General features: G+C 43.4%; 1 protein-coding gene across 2 annotated transcripts in view; it reads right to left on the bottom strand.

Moving 5' to 3' along the window:
* The window catches only part of ME3 (malic enzyme 3), a 426,853-nt gene that overhangs the window by 15,454 nt on the left and 394,914 nt on the right, over positions 1-16,485 (bottom strand). For both annotated transcript variants that reach the window (XM_078658437.1, XM_078658438.1), the window contains exons 13-14: positions 15,247-15,420; positions 3,011-3,109 (exon numbers count right to left, since the gene is read on the bottom strand). In XM_078658437.1, coding sequence (XP_078514563.1) covers positions 3,011-3,109; positions 15,247-15,420 — 273 coding nt within the window. The remainder of the gene's footprint in view (positions 1-3,010; positions 3,110-15,246; positions 15,421-16,485) is intronic.

The raw sequence follows: 16,485 nt of genomic DNA, 5'->3' as shown, positions 1-16,485 counted from the left end.
GCCCTACGATATCACTTGATTCCATTGATCTCAGACAGAGATCTGGATGTGTTTTTTGGTTCTAGTGAATCAGGGTCTCCAACTGCGTCCCTAGTACAAGTTCAATAAACCGGAATAGCCGGATTTAGATGTGGGGATAATATTGCCCACTGACTGTTGCAAAATTAGTGATTATACTTTTTAGCTCCTAATATTTGCACTGGCAGAAGGAGGGAGCTTTCTTTATTAAGGTTCTAGCCTCTGCCTGATCTGGTGGTGAGCAGACGTGGAGCACCTGCCAGCTCTCTCGGTTTGTGGGTTATCTACTAAATTTCTAAACAAGAGTTGTGGATCTGTGTCTGAGAAAAAACAACGTACACTAAGTTTACATATATCAATGCAATAAAAATGGCTGCTTGCAACATGAGCACCATTCTGCTTAGAAGTCATGAGACTTCTTTAAAATCTTCTTAGGCAGAATACAAGAACAGGTAAAAAGTATATGCGGCACAATGGTGAAAGGAATGTCGCCCCTCACTACTACTCTCCTGCCCAAAGTCTCAAATACAGTTGAGGGATGCATCCATCAGGTAGAGATCAACAGGATACTTCCAACAAGTTCCTAGAGTCATATCTACCAATACTGTCCTGCAGCTGCTTTCTTCCTGTGTGGTGGGGCTTTTAGAAGGCGCCTGGTGCATGCTGACTAGCATAAGATTTGTACTGGAAGCATACCCTACAGTACAAGTTCCTAGGTCTAGGCAAAGACAGAAGGATTCCACACACCAAATGTGTGCTGTTAACTTCAGCATATATGGATTGCATGTTATTTTGCATATTATTTTGTGCAAATGAAAGCAATTCTCTTTCTTGGTTCCTGCTTCAAGGCGACGTTAGTTTTTTATACGAAGCACGGTCTGGTTGTCATAGTAGACCGATCTTTGCGTTAAAACCTTTGGGTGTTTGCACTGTAATGCCTCCTTGAAACAAATCAGCGCAAATAATTGTTTGTGCTTTTCAGGGTAAAATGACTTTTTGCAATGGAAAGTAAATATCAATGCGTTGCTTTGTGTCACTTTGTAGGACTTTGCGGCGGCACAAAGTGTCCGTAAATCTGACCCCGGTCTGTGGGACCAGAGCTCCCAGGGCACCTGCAGTTTGATTGTTGATGCTCGTTTCATGGGCCATACAAACTGTGCTTCCTCCTGAACAACAATAGAGATTATTTTAGGTGTTGCATGCGTCTGCCTCTGTCAAATTCTGCATCTGAGAAGGGTGAACAGCTTCATAAAAGCTGTTCAAAGCGAACATTGTGGCTGCCTGAAATAAGAAAATTGCTATTAATTTCTTTACCTGAATGGTGCTACTTTTCAGGAGGCACCTAGAACTTACACAGGAAATATCTACCAATTTAGTGGAGCCCCCCTACCACCTGGTCCCAGGAAAATCCACTAAGGTTATGATGGCAATTGAGGCATGCCAGATTTTAGGGTCTACACCTGTATCCTTATCTGGTTGTCTGGCTTTTACAGAATTAACGTAGTGATATACAATTATTGACTAACTTGGGCATTTCCACAGTAAAGAAGTGTTTCTATTGGGGAGCGTTTTTACCATGTTCCTGCTTTTATAGGCAATAATGACCACATGCCATATAGTCAACTTTTGCTGCTTTTTCTCATTTCTGTCAGCTCTTCAGTGCGCTATCCAAGCCCTTGGCACTTTCATTGAAGCTATCTTTTTTCCCCTTCTGTTGTCTCAACAAAAGGCCTAATGACGTGAATAACCTTCATAACAGGTGAATCTGTCTGAGCGAGAGAACCCCTTAGGTCTACATTCATTCCCTAAACTCCCCTAACACTGTGCTCTGAGGAAAGAGGCACACCAACTTGTGCCAAGTACAGGCTGGGCCCGATTCACAGAACTAACTTAAGACAAAATCCTAAACTTACTACCATTTTGGTATTCACCAAAGTCACTTACTCATTTTGGTATTCACAGAAGGCACTTACTCATCAATGAGTAAGTGCCTTCTGGGAACACCAAAATGGGTAAGTGCCTTCTGTGAATACAAAAATGGTAGTAAGTTTAGGAATTTGTCTTAAGTTAGTTCTGTGAATCAGACCCTATATTGCTGACTCCAAAAGCATCATTGCTTTCCTTCAAAGGTATAATAATCTAGATCAGGGTGGATTACACAATAGCAACTGGAATAGGCTTCCAGCCACTGAGTGGGGCAGGTGGTGAAGATGATAAAAACTCAGTGAATTTGCTGGGTGACAGTCTTCTTTATAGAAGGTATGCCACGGTATGATAAGTATAAAAGATAGTTTTTGCACAAATTGGGAAGGAAAGTTTAAAAGCCTAAGAAGGAGGTTTGGGGAATTCACTTCGGGCCAGAAAAGCAGGGCTCTTCAGTGCCTAATTTGAGCCGGTGGTTTTCGGTGCTCGGCACCAGCACTTAATTGTCAGCATTGGGGCTTGATATAGTTTGCTGCAAGGTGGCACTGTCTGGTTAATTTAGAGAAGACTACGACAGTTAATTATTGATTGAATATACATTAAAAATTACTATTTCCTGCTGCCCAAGCCATTCTTAAAGCTTTGGGGGCCTGAAATAGTCTGAATTGTCCCACTTGTGGGAGTGTGATAGTTAGCAGTTGTGTTGTTACTATAATTGGCAGTATGACATTGCAATGTGTGGTGCAAACTGCAGTGGCCTACTGAGGAGCGCCCTGGCACATATTTTTTTTTTTTTTTACAAATTAAGCACTGGGGATTTTGGTAATTTGTTCCATTCCAGTCATTTGCCACTAACGAAGTAGGAAGATAAAGGCATGAACATGGGGGGAATTCAGCTGCATTTTCAGCTCTACTACACCCAACAAGTCAGATTTGGACCTGACCATATTTACAGATATCAGAGTATTCTTGGTGAGAAGCATGCAACATGCTCTGCATCCTGCAAACACATTCTTCACTTAATGTTATTGGTTGGAATTGTCAATTGGAGCACAGTAAATTCTCATACCTTGACTGCGATTTTGAAGGACAATTCTCGGATAGTGCTCAGCGGTGGGTACAGGCGACCTTCTGCAAGGTGCTCATCTGTGACTTCTTCAGCGATGGCCTTGGAAAAAGAAAACAATATTTTAGATGCCGTCAAGATATTGCCATGGAAAGAGATAGTGGAAGGTTACGCTTCTTCACGCCTCAATTCTGTCATAATGATGCTAATTAAAGTATGTCATAATCTGTGTGAAGGAAGTGCCATATCCCCAGCCCTACTGTAGCTTCAGCTGGCATTTTGTACACGTCATCCGTTTCTACATTCACATGTCCCCATCAAGACCATATCACAAACACAAGAGCTATTGCCTTGAAAACAGAAAGCAACCAACATCCTGAGGCGCATTCAACTTGCACTCCACCCTTCGGGTCCTATTCACATGTGTATATTCACTCATGTATTTTTTCTACTACACTGAGATGTAGGTCTAGAATTGCATGTCTATACCCCATTAAATCAGGGCATGGATCCTCCTAAAAAAGGAATTATAAGTGTAAAGTTACTACTAGTTTAAACATATAGCTAATATCTGCCACTGCAGCAGAGATCTTGCTATGGGAAAACATGGGGAAAATTTGTTATTTATTTATTTTTTATGTGTTTATAAATTATTGAGGCGTTGCTTTTAAACAATTAAAAAAATACTTACCTCAGTTATGTTTTTATTTAATATGTAGTAAATCTCATTAAAATGTATGTGTTGAATTTCAATTGTTTTCATTTTTTAATACATTTATTAGTTCATTTAACTATAATATAATTATACGTAATTGAATACATATAATTTAAAGGTCAAAACAATTTAACATTAGTTACTCTGGGGTGTGGTTTTATTTTCCTGCCTCAATAGTTTTCTATAGGAATGTGGTTTAGTACCTGTGACTGGCCATGCTTGGTGGCTGACTTGCTTCAATGCTGGCCTGGAGTACATTTAAGTCTGTTTTGACACCTTTAGGGCTGTAGTGTAGTTAGTGACTGACTGGCAATAGTCTTACTGTTTTATGGGTGAAACACACTTGCAAACTTACTGAGTGTCACACAATATCGACTCTTTTCACAAGATCTCCCGGGGAAGGCACAATGTCACACGGTGTGTATACAATGACTCAGTAATTTGTTTCTGGTGGAGGCTGGTTGGGTAGTGTTAGGCTTCAAACCTCCACCCCTACCCTTGGCCCTCCACCGCCTCAATGTTTTGGGAGGTGTAATGAACCTAAAGCCAATCCACCAGTCAAGAAGCCCGCCACCTCCTCACACAGTAAAACACATTTCAAAGTTGGCCTGCCTGGTGTGTCTTTGTATGAGCACATCCCTCCCTTAACCAACCCCATATTGGCAATTTTAGGGCAAAACTCCTTCTGTGCACAGGGATCGAAATTACGAGTTGGAAGATAGTTACCACACCCTCACCGTTTTCCTCTGATACATTCCCGCAAGACAGACCAGCCTAAATTTATCGGAAGAAAAGGCTTGCAAAAAAAGGCAAAACATTCAGCATTCGGTGTGTTAAATGCCGATGCCATCTGTTACCATGCCACTTTATTAGAGATATCTGCACAAAAAGATAGGAGAGGCAAGTGGCGGTAGTTTCTATCTGTAGGTTTGTGAAACACATTTTGCAGAAGAAGTACCCAAAAAACGCAGTTTTTCGATAGGTACATAGATGTATTTACTAATAAAAATTTGTTTACTGAAAGAGGACATATCTTAAAAAGATGCATTCTAAAAACTTACGTATGATGTTTTCCAAAAGTTTTCATTTCATTGCAAAATTTGTAAAGTACCTCTCTTTGTTTTCTTTATGCAAGTGAATCCATTTGAAGTGTGCAGTAGCATTATAGTTTGCTCTAATCCGTGGGTACTGAATTATTTCCCCATGGCCCGAAAAGCATGGTCTGTGCTGTGAGAAACTGCTGCAATGATGCCAGCAAGGAATGTGTCGGGCAGAGGGCGGTGTAAGTTTGGCACACGGGGAGCGAAGCATGTACATGGTGTGAACTACAAGTCAAGGAGTTATTTTAAGGGTTCCATTCCATACTGCGGTCTAGATTTAGCCACTAGTCTCTAGAAAAGTAATAGATTTCACACAAAGTTGTTATGCTGTGTCTTAGTCGCTATCTCTCTACCCGACACTGGAGTAAGCCTTCTCTGCTTGCTATCGCTACGTTTGGTGAGTCAAGTGTGCAGTTGGAATTACATAGATTCTTTGGCCTCACAATCGCCTTTTGCCTTTATTGTCTTATCTGTAAACATTTTGAGTACTTACAAACAGGCTCAGTTAAGGTGGTGAGTGCTATAAACTAAAATCCTTGACACCCCCCCCCCCCCAACAAATGGTACCATTCACTGAGGAAAAACTAAAAAAACACCTAACTTCCACTGCCAAAATGTGCTGGTTGTGAATAGTCCACCATTCTCACCATTAGAACTACTGATACCCCAGTTGTTATGTAACAGGCAAAATAGGAACTATAGAACCAGAAGGCTTGTTTTTTACAAATCCCACATTGCGTGCTCTTGACCAATCACTTTTTGAACAAATGTTCTCCTCTTTTTTTTATTTTTATAAAAAGCATTAGGAATATCTTAAACGCTTGTGGGGTAGAATGGGACAAGAAAACAGGACTGTAGATGAACAATTATTTTACATTACACGTGAAGGACAGAACACCCACTCTCATAGTCCACTAAATAAAATATTGTGTAGAGAGAAAGTTATTGACTGTGAAACAAGGAGCCCTGCTCGGTGGTGTAGGTAGGTCTACTTCACCACAGTGTTTGATCGTGGTCAAATCATGTCCTTCCTATGTCTTTGCCCCCTTACTTGCCATTATGTGATAGAGGTGATAGGGGTGGACAAGCCACCTAAGGCTTGAGAGAAGCTTTACACAGATACCTGGCTGTGGCTCAACATAGCATTCTCTTAGATTCTCATGGTCAAAATGACTCAGGCCTTGATGTGGCTTCTGTCTGTCACCTATGCTCTCTCTCCATGTGACAAGAATTAACCCTTTCTATGCTGATGACGGAACCGCTCCGTCATCAGCTGCGGTGGCGCTGTGCTGATGACGGAGCGGTTCAGTCATGGCTCGTCCGACTCGCCTGCGCGGCGCTGATTTCGCACCTGCGCGGCGTGTTCTATTGAGCGGGCGGGGCCATGACGGAACCGCTCCGTCATTAGCACAGTGCAACCGCAGCTGGTGACGGAGCGGTTCCGTCATCAGCATGTGGCCGCCCCGCCCCCTTAGCGCTGCGGCGAAATAGCCGCCGCAGCGATGCGGTTAAAGACAAAACATTAACAATTGATGTAAAATCTGAGCAATTGATACCCACTCTGTTTGCTGAATTTGGTATCAACCCTGGCTTCTCCGCTTTGCTAAACTGTGTTATCCTAGGCAATTGTTTTATTTCATCTTGCCTCCTTTCCCTCCATTATCATATAAGAGCATCTTGAAATACAGTGAGTTCAGGGTGTGAATTGTACAATACCCTTTCTTGTCTTTCATTTAATGGACTACAGTGTTGCTTCCTGTATAACAACAACCAAGGCCACATAGAGGGTGCACACGACAACTGACTTGCCTCTTAGATCACCAATGACGTTGCCAGAGATGTGAGGAGGGCATGAATGTTTGTAAGTACATGCTTGAAAACTATCACTTCTAATATATAAAGCACTCAAAACAGCGACACAATCTGCTGTACTGAGATGAAATACCTCCATGTTTTAGAGAAATAAACTAGTCAAAAAGTGTATTATATTTTTTACGTTTTTGCACAATGTCTTTAAACATGAAGGTGTTCCTGAAAACATGAGGTGCAAGGCAGCTTCTCTGCTTCTTTTCCTTTACTTCAATTCATAAATGCTTGCCTGTTTTAATATCTTTCTGGGCTTTAGTTCTCAGCCTGCTATTCAGCAGGGGGCACATATAAATGTTAGGAGGGCCGCAAGCGGTCCCTGGGCTGTACAATAAATAGCACTGCTTTAATAACTAGTGATAAAAAGCCATTGCTGATCAGAAATATGTTGGCTAAAGTACCTCCAAACATGCTTGAAAATAGAAGTGACTGAGAAGTTCTATAACCCCATACAAGGAATATGGTAGAAAATGTTCATTGACAATATGTGCATGGTGAGTAGCCTCCTGCAACCACTAATGCTGTATGATGGAAGTGATGTTTTGTTTGCAGGCAAGTCAGGAGGCACAGGAGTCACATGGATTGTTCGTAACTGACCCTGTGTGCCATTTAAACCATAAAAAACAACCAATTATGCATGCATTGCCCATTTGCAAATAGAGGAGCTTGCCAACAGAATACGTTGTATAAAGTAGAATTATCTCAGTCGAAGGGTGAGTTTTCATTTCAACTTCTACAACTGATCACATATAATTTTTTGCCCTTTAGAAGATTTGGTAAATTGCCCGACCGAAAAACTGTAATTTTGTTAGTAGTGCTAGTCATTGTGAATGAGGTCTACTTCTATTAACCGAATCTGTACTATCAGGGTCAGACATCCATCTCGGTTCTGGCGATGACACCACGTTCTGCTGGTGTGTGTTGTCAATATAAGCATACTCTTGTGCTTTATTATATACATTTTTTATGTGCAGCTAGCATACCTACCCTTTCCGCCAGAACTAAAAACATTAATTGACTATTATAAATTAACCCCTTCGACGCTGATGACTAGCTCAGCTCGTCTTCAGCGACGCCTGTCGTACGCTGATGACAAGCTGAGCTCGTCATGTAACACGTGTTTTTAAAAAACGCAGCGCGCAGCGGGAAAACCGCTAGGGCGCATGCGGTTAACAAGCAACAACACCACAACACTCTGCTTTAAAACAACAGTGTAGTAGATCTCAGAAGAGGTGCTGGGGCACTCACATGTAAACTTTGATGGTTTGCTGTCAAAAGCGAAAGTTAGGGTAGAAATATGGGTGTTCCCAGGGAAGCGGCCATTGTATGGGTTGCCAACCAGGCTCAGGGCCCCCCCCCAACCCTTCATAGGGTCCTATAACACCCAAGGCCAATGAATATCTACGAGATATGGGAGACTCTTGGGGTCCCTCTTCACATTCTGCGGGGGGTATCATTTTACGTTAAGCTGCGGTTGCAAACACCCAACAATATGGCTTTGGAATGCAGCCCTTTTCCGAAATGCACATATCAATTTACACCACATACCTTTCAGGCTTAATTCCCACCTTCTGTGGCGCAAGTGCTGCCACAGGTCCCGGAGGAGGCCCAGGCTACACTCTCCCAAGCTGTTATCGATGGGAGAGATGCAGCAAAGTTCACAATCAGATGCAGACTTGACACAAACAACTCACTGGGCAGAGCGGTTTGATCTACAGAGGTCCTGAGGCGTCACGCCTGGTTGAGGACAACTGTCTTTTCGGGAGATGTCCAGGCTTCCCTTATGGACATGCCCTTCTATGACATCCGTCTCTTCGGAGACAAAGAAGATTCTGCGTTTCAGTGCTTCCACTCTCGGGCTAAGGACCAGTCCTTGGGCATTTCTGTGGCCCCACTTCACCCCCAAATCTGCTTTTAGCTTCGTTTGGGAATACAGAAGGGGCTTGCAGCCGCGCCAATTCCCTCCTTGCCACCGTGCCACACATGACTCCCAGCCCCTGCATGGATGACGTTGCGGTACCCACAGACCTCGTGGGTCAGGTGGCCAGTGATCTGGTCAGTTCTCCTCCTCCTGGCAGCTGCAGCTTCCAAACCCTCCTAATCTGCCCCCTTACCACCAGGGGCACCTGGTTAGCTGCAGGATTCTCTATCTCCCGCCCCCCTGGCAATCCATAACATCAGACAGGTGGGATTTGTAGATTGCCCAAAGGGGCTCCGCACTCCCCTTCGAGACTTCTTCTCCCCAGTGCCTTGATCTTACAACCGGCTGACGAAGGATCATCTGTCCCTTCTCCGTGATGAGGTTATGACTCTGTTGCCTAAAGGTGCCATAGAGAGGGTTCCAGTGCCAAAAGTAGGCTGTTGTTGCTATTCCTGCTACTTTCTGGTTCCCAAAAGGACAAAGGCCTTCGTCCTATTCTAGATCTGTGAGCCCTCAATCTCTTCCTCCAGAAGGAGAAATCCAAATTTCTTACGTAGGTTCAGGTCTTGTCTGCCCTGGACCCAGGAGACTGGATGGTAGCGTTGGACGTGCAGGATGCCTATTTTCATATTCCTGTCTGCCCACCAGCACTATCTGCGGTATGCCACAATTACAAGTTGCGTTCACCCAGCTGCCCTTTGGCCTTGACAGAGCTCCTCAAGTGTTCACCAAGGTGATGGCGGTGGTTGCAGCTCATCTGCGGAGACCAGGGGTGCAAGTCTTCTTCTATTTTGATGACTGGCTGCCGAAGGCGGGCTCCCCCCAGGCTGTTGTTTCCCACCTCCAGACTACAGGAACCTCTTGCACTCACTGGGGTTCACAATCAACATGCCGAAATCACACCTGACTTTCTCAGATACCCCTTTTCATCAGAGCTGTTCTGGACACAGTACATTTTCAGGCTTATTCTCTTGAGTGGCGAGTCCAGGATAATCAGGCTATGATACCGACGTTTCAGCCTCCATCCTAGGGGAGACGGACTGAGGCTGCAGGGCCTCATGGCCTCTTGCTGGTGACACATGCCGGCATTTGTGGGCTCTGCAGTGGGACCTGAAGTTCCAGTGGGTGCCACACTGGGGGAATCTCTCAGACGTGTTCCAGGTTTCAGAGGGAACTGCAAGAGATCTGCAGTAGTGGCTCACGAATTTTGATTGGGTCATGGGTCTTTTCCCAACCAGATCTGACAGTAGTGACATATGTGTCACTCCTGCGAAGGGGCGACCATCTGGGAGAGGTGGAGATTAGAGGACACTGGTCTCCAGCGGAATACGGATTACACATCAACATGCTGGAGCTCCGTGCGATCCGACTTGCATTGAAAGCCTTTCTACTCTTCATCAAGAGAAGGCTAGTGAAGGTGTTCACGGTCAACACTACCGCCACGTGCTACCTCAACAAACTGGGTGATGTAAAGTTGTGGACCCTGTGTCAAGAGGCCCTGTGCCTCTGAACATGGCTGAAACAGCATGGCATATTCCTGGTGGTTCAACACCTGGCAGCCTCTCTGAACACTAAGGCAGACAAACTCAGCTGTCGATGCCTAGCGGATCACAAATGGCATTTCCACCTGGAGCTGGCGCACGGTCTCAACAGTGGAGAGAGCCTTGGATAGATCTGTTCGCTTTCGCACAGAACGTGCAACGTCAGCAGTTTTGCGCGCTGGAGTTTCCAAGGTGGCTCTTGCTAGCAGACACTTTTCATCTCAAGTGGAGCTCAGGCCCCCAGTGCGCCTTTCCTCCCATACCACTCTTGCCTAGAGTTCTCAAGAAGATCAGGAACTACCGGGCTCAAGTCATTCTTATGTCTCTGAACAGGGCACAGAAAGTCTGGTATCCCGAGCTACTCAGCATGGCCATCAATCCTCCAATCAGGCTGCTCGTTCGGGAAGAACTTCTGTCGCAGCAGCAGGAGAGGGTTATTCACCCAAACCTCTCCACTTTGCCTTCTTGCATGGAGATTGAGTTTACAGACTTTGAGAGGAAGGAGAAAAGCTGCCAAGTCATCTAGATAGCTAGATGTCCCTCCACCAAGACGGTATATGCCTTCCGTTAAAAAAAACATTGAAGCATGGTGTGCAGAAAAAGTGTTGATCTCCTTTCTGTCCCTCTTGCTGAAGTCTTATTCTTCATTCTTTGCTTTGCCCAGTAGGGCTATGCTCTGGGCGCTCTTAAGTGATATCTGTCTGCCCTTTCTATCTTCTTGCTGCTGCCTGACCAACCCTCTTTGTTTAAGTCTCCTATTGCACGTAGGTTCCTCAAAGGTCTTACCCATCTCTTCCCTCCTTCACCATTTATTATTTTGAGCCCCTATATATATATGTCCCCTCAGGCTTCTGACACTGAAAACAGCCTTCCTTGTGGCAATGACATATACCCGTAGAGTGAGTGAACGACAGACCTTATCATCTACGCCACCTTACCTCTCAATATATCGAACAGACTGGTTCTTTGCACAAGGGACTCTTGTCTACCAAAAATGGTTACACCCTTTCATGGAGGCTAATCAATCACCCTGCTGACTTTTTACGCACCCCTCTAAAGAAGAGAAGTGACTCAACTGCTTGAATCCAAAAAGAGCGTTGTCGTTTTACCTTAACCGCACATAAGAGTTCTGGGTGAACGACCAACTCGTCGTGGGGTATGTGGGTGCACAGAAAGGTCGTGGGTGTAGAAGCAAACGATCTCTTGTTGAGTCCTACTCTGTAACAAAGTCTGCTATGCACTGGTCAAGAAGAAACTTCAGGGGTGTTGAATTTAATAAAATATTTACTTGTTCATGGGACAGGTTGCTTTATAAATCTACTAGTCCTGTAAAAAAAATCCACTTGTTCCTTTGGTGCCATATAGTGTGACAACAAATTAGGGCAGCAAATCTCATTATATGAGACCTCTGATAATAGCCTGTTTGATTATGCCAGGGCTCGTTCTATAGTAGGGTTTTAATACTAGCAATTCACTGGTTTTGCAACCTTTCCACACATCTAGATAATGGGGCTGGTGGTAGCGGTAAGCAATAGTTTCAGTGTTGAAATGGCCTTTTAAGTCAGTGCAAACCTACTAACATGCATGTTTTAGAGGTTTTCTCTAGCTCTTCCCTAATCTTTTTGCATACTGACAAAAGTTGGAAATTTACTCCTGACAAGGGGAGAAGTGAAAATTCTTCCAGGGTTGGGAAAAAAGGAGTTGGAGGAAAAGTGATCTTGTAAACGCTCAGCAGATTGTGACATGAACAAATCTACACATATATATTTGCTTGTGCTAAAATGCCGTTTACAGATATTTTCTAGAAGTACAATTTCCTTGCCTACTTTTGAAAATTCTTGATATCTGTGAAAGCTGTAAATCTTCACTAATGCAATGACACATATCATGGGTGTACTTCTGTGACGTTCTTTGAGAACTGGGCCCCTAACTAGATATGGCGTTAGCCAAGACCTTTTGTTTTTATTAAAATTATATCTGTCTATTGGCTGGCTTCACTGCTTATTTGCACTCCTTGCCAGGGACTATTGTGGCATTGCGTGCTTTTTGAGATCAACAAGTATTTTTGCCAATATTAGTTATAATGTTGAGGGCCTGGCAGGCCTACGTGTCCAGAGGACACAATAAACATGAAAACTTGTTGTGCTTTACCCCAAACATTATGTCCTGGGTGTTGGGGTATAGGAATTCCACACCCCTGAGCAAACTCCTGAAGGTTTGCAAGCTCATTCCACCAGAGCTAAAGCTGCGACCACTGCGTTAGCTCGCAGAGTTCTGATCCTGGATATCTGCGAGGCAGCAACGTGGGCTTCCTTGCACACGTTCACCAAACATTACTGTTGGGATAGGCAGGTCCATAGGGACTTCCTTGTGTGAAATTAGTTGGCAGACTCTCCTCCAGGGATGGTTTAGCTTGGGTATCTCTTCAAAGGTAAGGAATCTACAGCTAGAAGTCTCTATCAGACGAACAAGTTACTTAAGAAACAGGGATGTCCCCTTTCAGGACCCAAGGTTTTGCTAACCAGTGGTGAGTGTTTATGGCCCTGCACTTCTGGTGTGTAAAGTAGTAAAAAGAAACAGACATCAGTGCACCCAGGTGGTGTCTATATAGGTGCTGTGACATTTCCAGCGCGGATGACGCCAACAATGCCACGTTGAGCCAATAGACCACAATTACCAGCGCACAGAGGCACTGCTCACAAAAAATCTTCCGGAATCAGTTCGACACCTGGGGCCAGTCAAAGGTAAAGAATCTGTGGCCAGATGTAGTCACTACCAGATAAGGAGTTACCGAAGGTAAGTAACTTGTTCTTAAAGCATTGTCTATGGCTCACCTAACCATGCTGCACTCCTGCCTAAATACTCTGCAAAACTAAATGTACGAGGCTTACTGCTACTCAACCATAATAAAACTGCATCCACCCTCTTCTCTCACACACATGTAAACCTGACCTGACTATGGATCAGCTGAAACTCAATTAATTCTCTCCCTCGCTTCCACCCTCAGTAAAATCCCTGTGTTTTACCTTTGACCTCACTCCACTAATCATAACACACAAACAGTGTGGTTAAATCAAGAAATGCCTCCCCATCTCCCCCACCAAAGAAAGTCAAACATGTCTACAGATCACCTAAAATTGCCTGACCAGGCCCTCCTCATCCCCACACTTGGTTTTGGGAGTCCATTCTTAGCAGGTGTTCTTCAGTCAGCTCTGGGACTGCTCCAGACAGGTTTCCCTTCAGCAGCCGACTGACTACTTCCTCAATACTCTGTTCCTTGCACTAGCTGCCTTTAAACTGAAGGATCGCAAGAAACCCTGTTGCCTTGCTTACAAAGCCTGCGCTATATTTTATTTTGAAAAGTTCAAGTTGTATGTAAAGTGCCCAAATACCTCCGGCTGCCAGTGCTAATTATATTGAAAAAGTAAATAAAAAAATAAGAGTAAACTCGCAGGCAGTAATATGGTCTTTTAGGCTCTGGCTATAGTGCTACAACAGGTGCAAACTGTTATAGCGCACATTTTAGCATTAGCTCCGATTTACAGGTGAACACATGCTGTGCTTGTTTGGAGTTTGTGTTTGCATTTACCTTATGATGGAAAATGCAATTGGAGAAAATAATGCACACTACACAGACGGACTTCTTGGCGTAAAAAACTCAACGGAACCCAGCACAAATGAAATATATTACACGTTGACTTGCACCTACGTTTCGTGAATAGTTATGATAAAAGTTGGGCCCCAAGGAAATATGCTGAACTGGTCCCGGTGTAATTTTCAGATACTGGGACACATTCAGCAGCACTTGCACATTGTCTGCTTTTGTTCCAGAGCACCAACCTGCAGGCAGTGAGGAGGGCTTTGTTATTTGAACTTCCAGTTGGGCACACAACATAGGGTGCAGTTAAGGGGCCACCAGGGCTCCTTTTGTTTGAGTATCCTGGCTGGGCGCTATATGGAGCCTCACTCTTAGATACAAATACAATGGAGTGGTTACAATGGCACACAGCTTATTGTTAATTCACTGGTACTTAAGAGAGGCATGACTCTGACTTAGTTTAGTCCTTGTATATAAGAGGTATGCATGCACAGTAAGAATGTCAGATGTATTTGTGTGTCCCAGTATTTACACAAAGCATTTAAAAAACACTATTTTATTTCTTTTACAGTGCTACTCAATCCCAATGCAGGATGTCAGAACGCTTTACATCACACATACACATTATACACTGATAAATAATATAAGTGTGTAAACCAATCTATAGGATGTGTTACATAAGACAGTGGGGGATACATGGTGTAGGTGCCAAATGTCTTTCGTAGCTCATTGTACTGTATTAAAAGGATTACAATTTATGGACTGCAAGTAACAAAAGGATCTGTTTGTTAAAAACAGAAACCCGCTTACCTAGCAACATAAAATAAAAATCTGTCATCTGCATGTTACGTGATGTGCTTTGCTTTAGACCCTTTAACCTTCTATGCTACTTTGATTCAAAATGGGGACTAGATAAACACAGACCTCACCAGTACAAGAGTTAACTTTCTGAGTAATCTTACCATTATAATTACTCCCTGAAATTTACTGGGCAAACAAAGATCTCTGAAGCAGGTGCCATAACCCCATGCGATATTTTAAAATGCAGACTTTGTTACAAATGAAGCAGAAAAGACTTACTTCCAAGTTTCTCCTTGCTGCCAATTTCTATGTGGCACAGTTTTAAAAAAAAATAAACGTATAAGTAGAGGCTCAGATTTTTTGTTGGGGTTGCTTCACTTTTTGATACAACCCAACACGAAATCCTAATTTTGTTAAATCTCGTAATGTGCTCAAATGTACTTATGGTGGACCTGCTAAACACGTGTGTGGTCTTAAAATCTGATGTCACTTCCTGTGAGGCCGCGGGCTGTGATGTTACTTCTTGTAATGCCACGTGCGATGTCTCGCACTGCGATACCACGAGCTTTGATATCATGCACCATGATGTTACTTGCATACAGCTTAAATTTATTAGTTCCCCTACTTCTTTTGTTAGGACCCGTGTAGCAGTCAGTATTAAAACCTTCACTATCACATACAAACAAACAATACAAACCTCGGCAGTGGTGAGAAAGATATCTTCAGAGATGTGTCGTACTCCACAGCCGATGATTCCAAGCGCCACTCCGGGAAACACGTAGGCATTATTTCCCTGACCGGGGATGAATGTCTGTCCATTGGGGAGGGTGACCTTATCAAAAGGACTCCCACTGGCAAATATACCTCGACCCTAGCAAAACCAGAGGAAGAAGTCTTAGTGCAAACAAGAAGTAACAAAAAGAAACATGCATTGGCAAAGCAATCTTGGCATGCCAGTGTGATAGTTATTCGCTAGCACAAACTTTAAACAAGAGTGTAGGCAAAATAAATAGCTGGTATTTAAAGTTAATATAGTCAAATAAAATATTAAAGCATGCTTTGAGCCAGCTATGCAACTAAAGTGAAAGGAACTATTTTTAGGTAGATGGGATTTAATGTGCACAGGCTTTGTGCAGTCACTCACTGTCAATGGGTAAAGTGGGCTGACCGCCTTCCTCATGCTTTGTGCTGTGGTGGGCGGAGGCAAACTGCAAGTGACCATTTAACAGACCAATGGATGAAGCCCACTGACCAAATGTCCCTTTTGTTTTGCATAATATGTATGATTTGTAGGGAAAACAATAGTGTTCTGCGCAACTGATGGCATCACTAAGGCCAGACCTAATAAAAGTACTTTTGTCCAACATATCAGACCTCTGATGGCATCTTTCCCAAAGTGACAGTGGTACACGCTTGCATAGTTTCAGCCCCAGGAAGAATTAATCACAATGTTATCGCAGCTTAACTCAGAGTCAACACTCCCCACATAAGGCAGCAGCCTTTGGGCACCACCAAATAATAAAGTAAAGCTTGAAAAAGGATGCCTGCATCTTTACTGGACAAGGAGTGCTTCAGAAGCAAAATGGTAATTTGTGTGAAGTCCTAAACATCCTTTTACAGTTGTGGATACTAAATTACCCACCTAAAATTGAGTCATGGTCTGCTATTAGTTCTTGCAGCACTTTCACACCTCACAAATGTACATTAATTGAGTAACATTTAGTGTATCTGGATTTGTGACCTTACCAGAGGCCCAGATTGAACATACCTTAGAGATTTAGATGAGAAAGCCACGTGCAAAAAGTACAAACAAAATAAAGTTGGAGGGAATGGTTAAAATCCCCAGTCAAACTCCACAACAACAAACAAATGTATAACTTGCATTATTCAGAAAGAAGCAACATGTAAAATATATGAATTGCTCTACAAGCCTTGT

Source organism: Lissotriton helveticus, chromosome 8, assembly GCF_964261635.1.
Source record: "Lissotriton helveticus chromosome 8, aLisHel1.1, whole genome shotgun sequence".
Lineage (NCBI taxonomy): Eukaryota > Metazoa > Chordata > Amphibia > Caudata > Salamandridae > Lissotriton > Lissotriton helveticus.
Note: the sequence above shows the minus strand (reverse complement) of the source record. Positions and strands in the feature narration are given on the sequence as shown.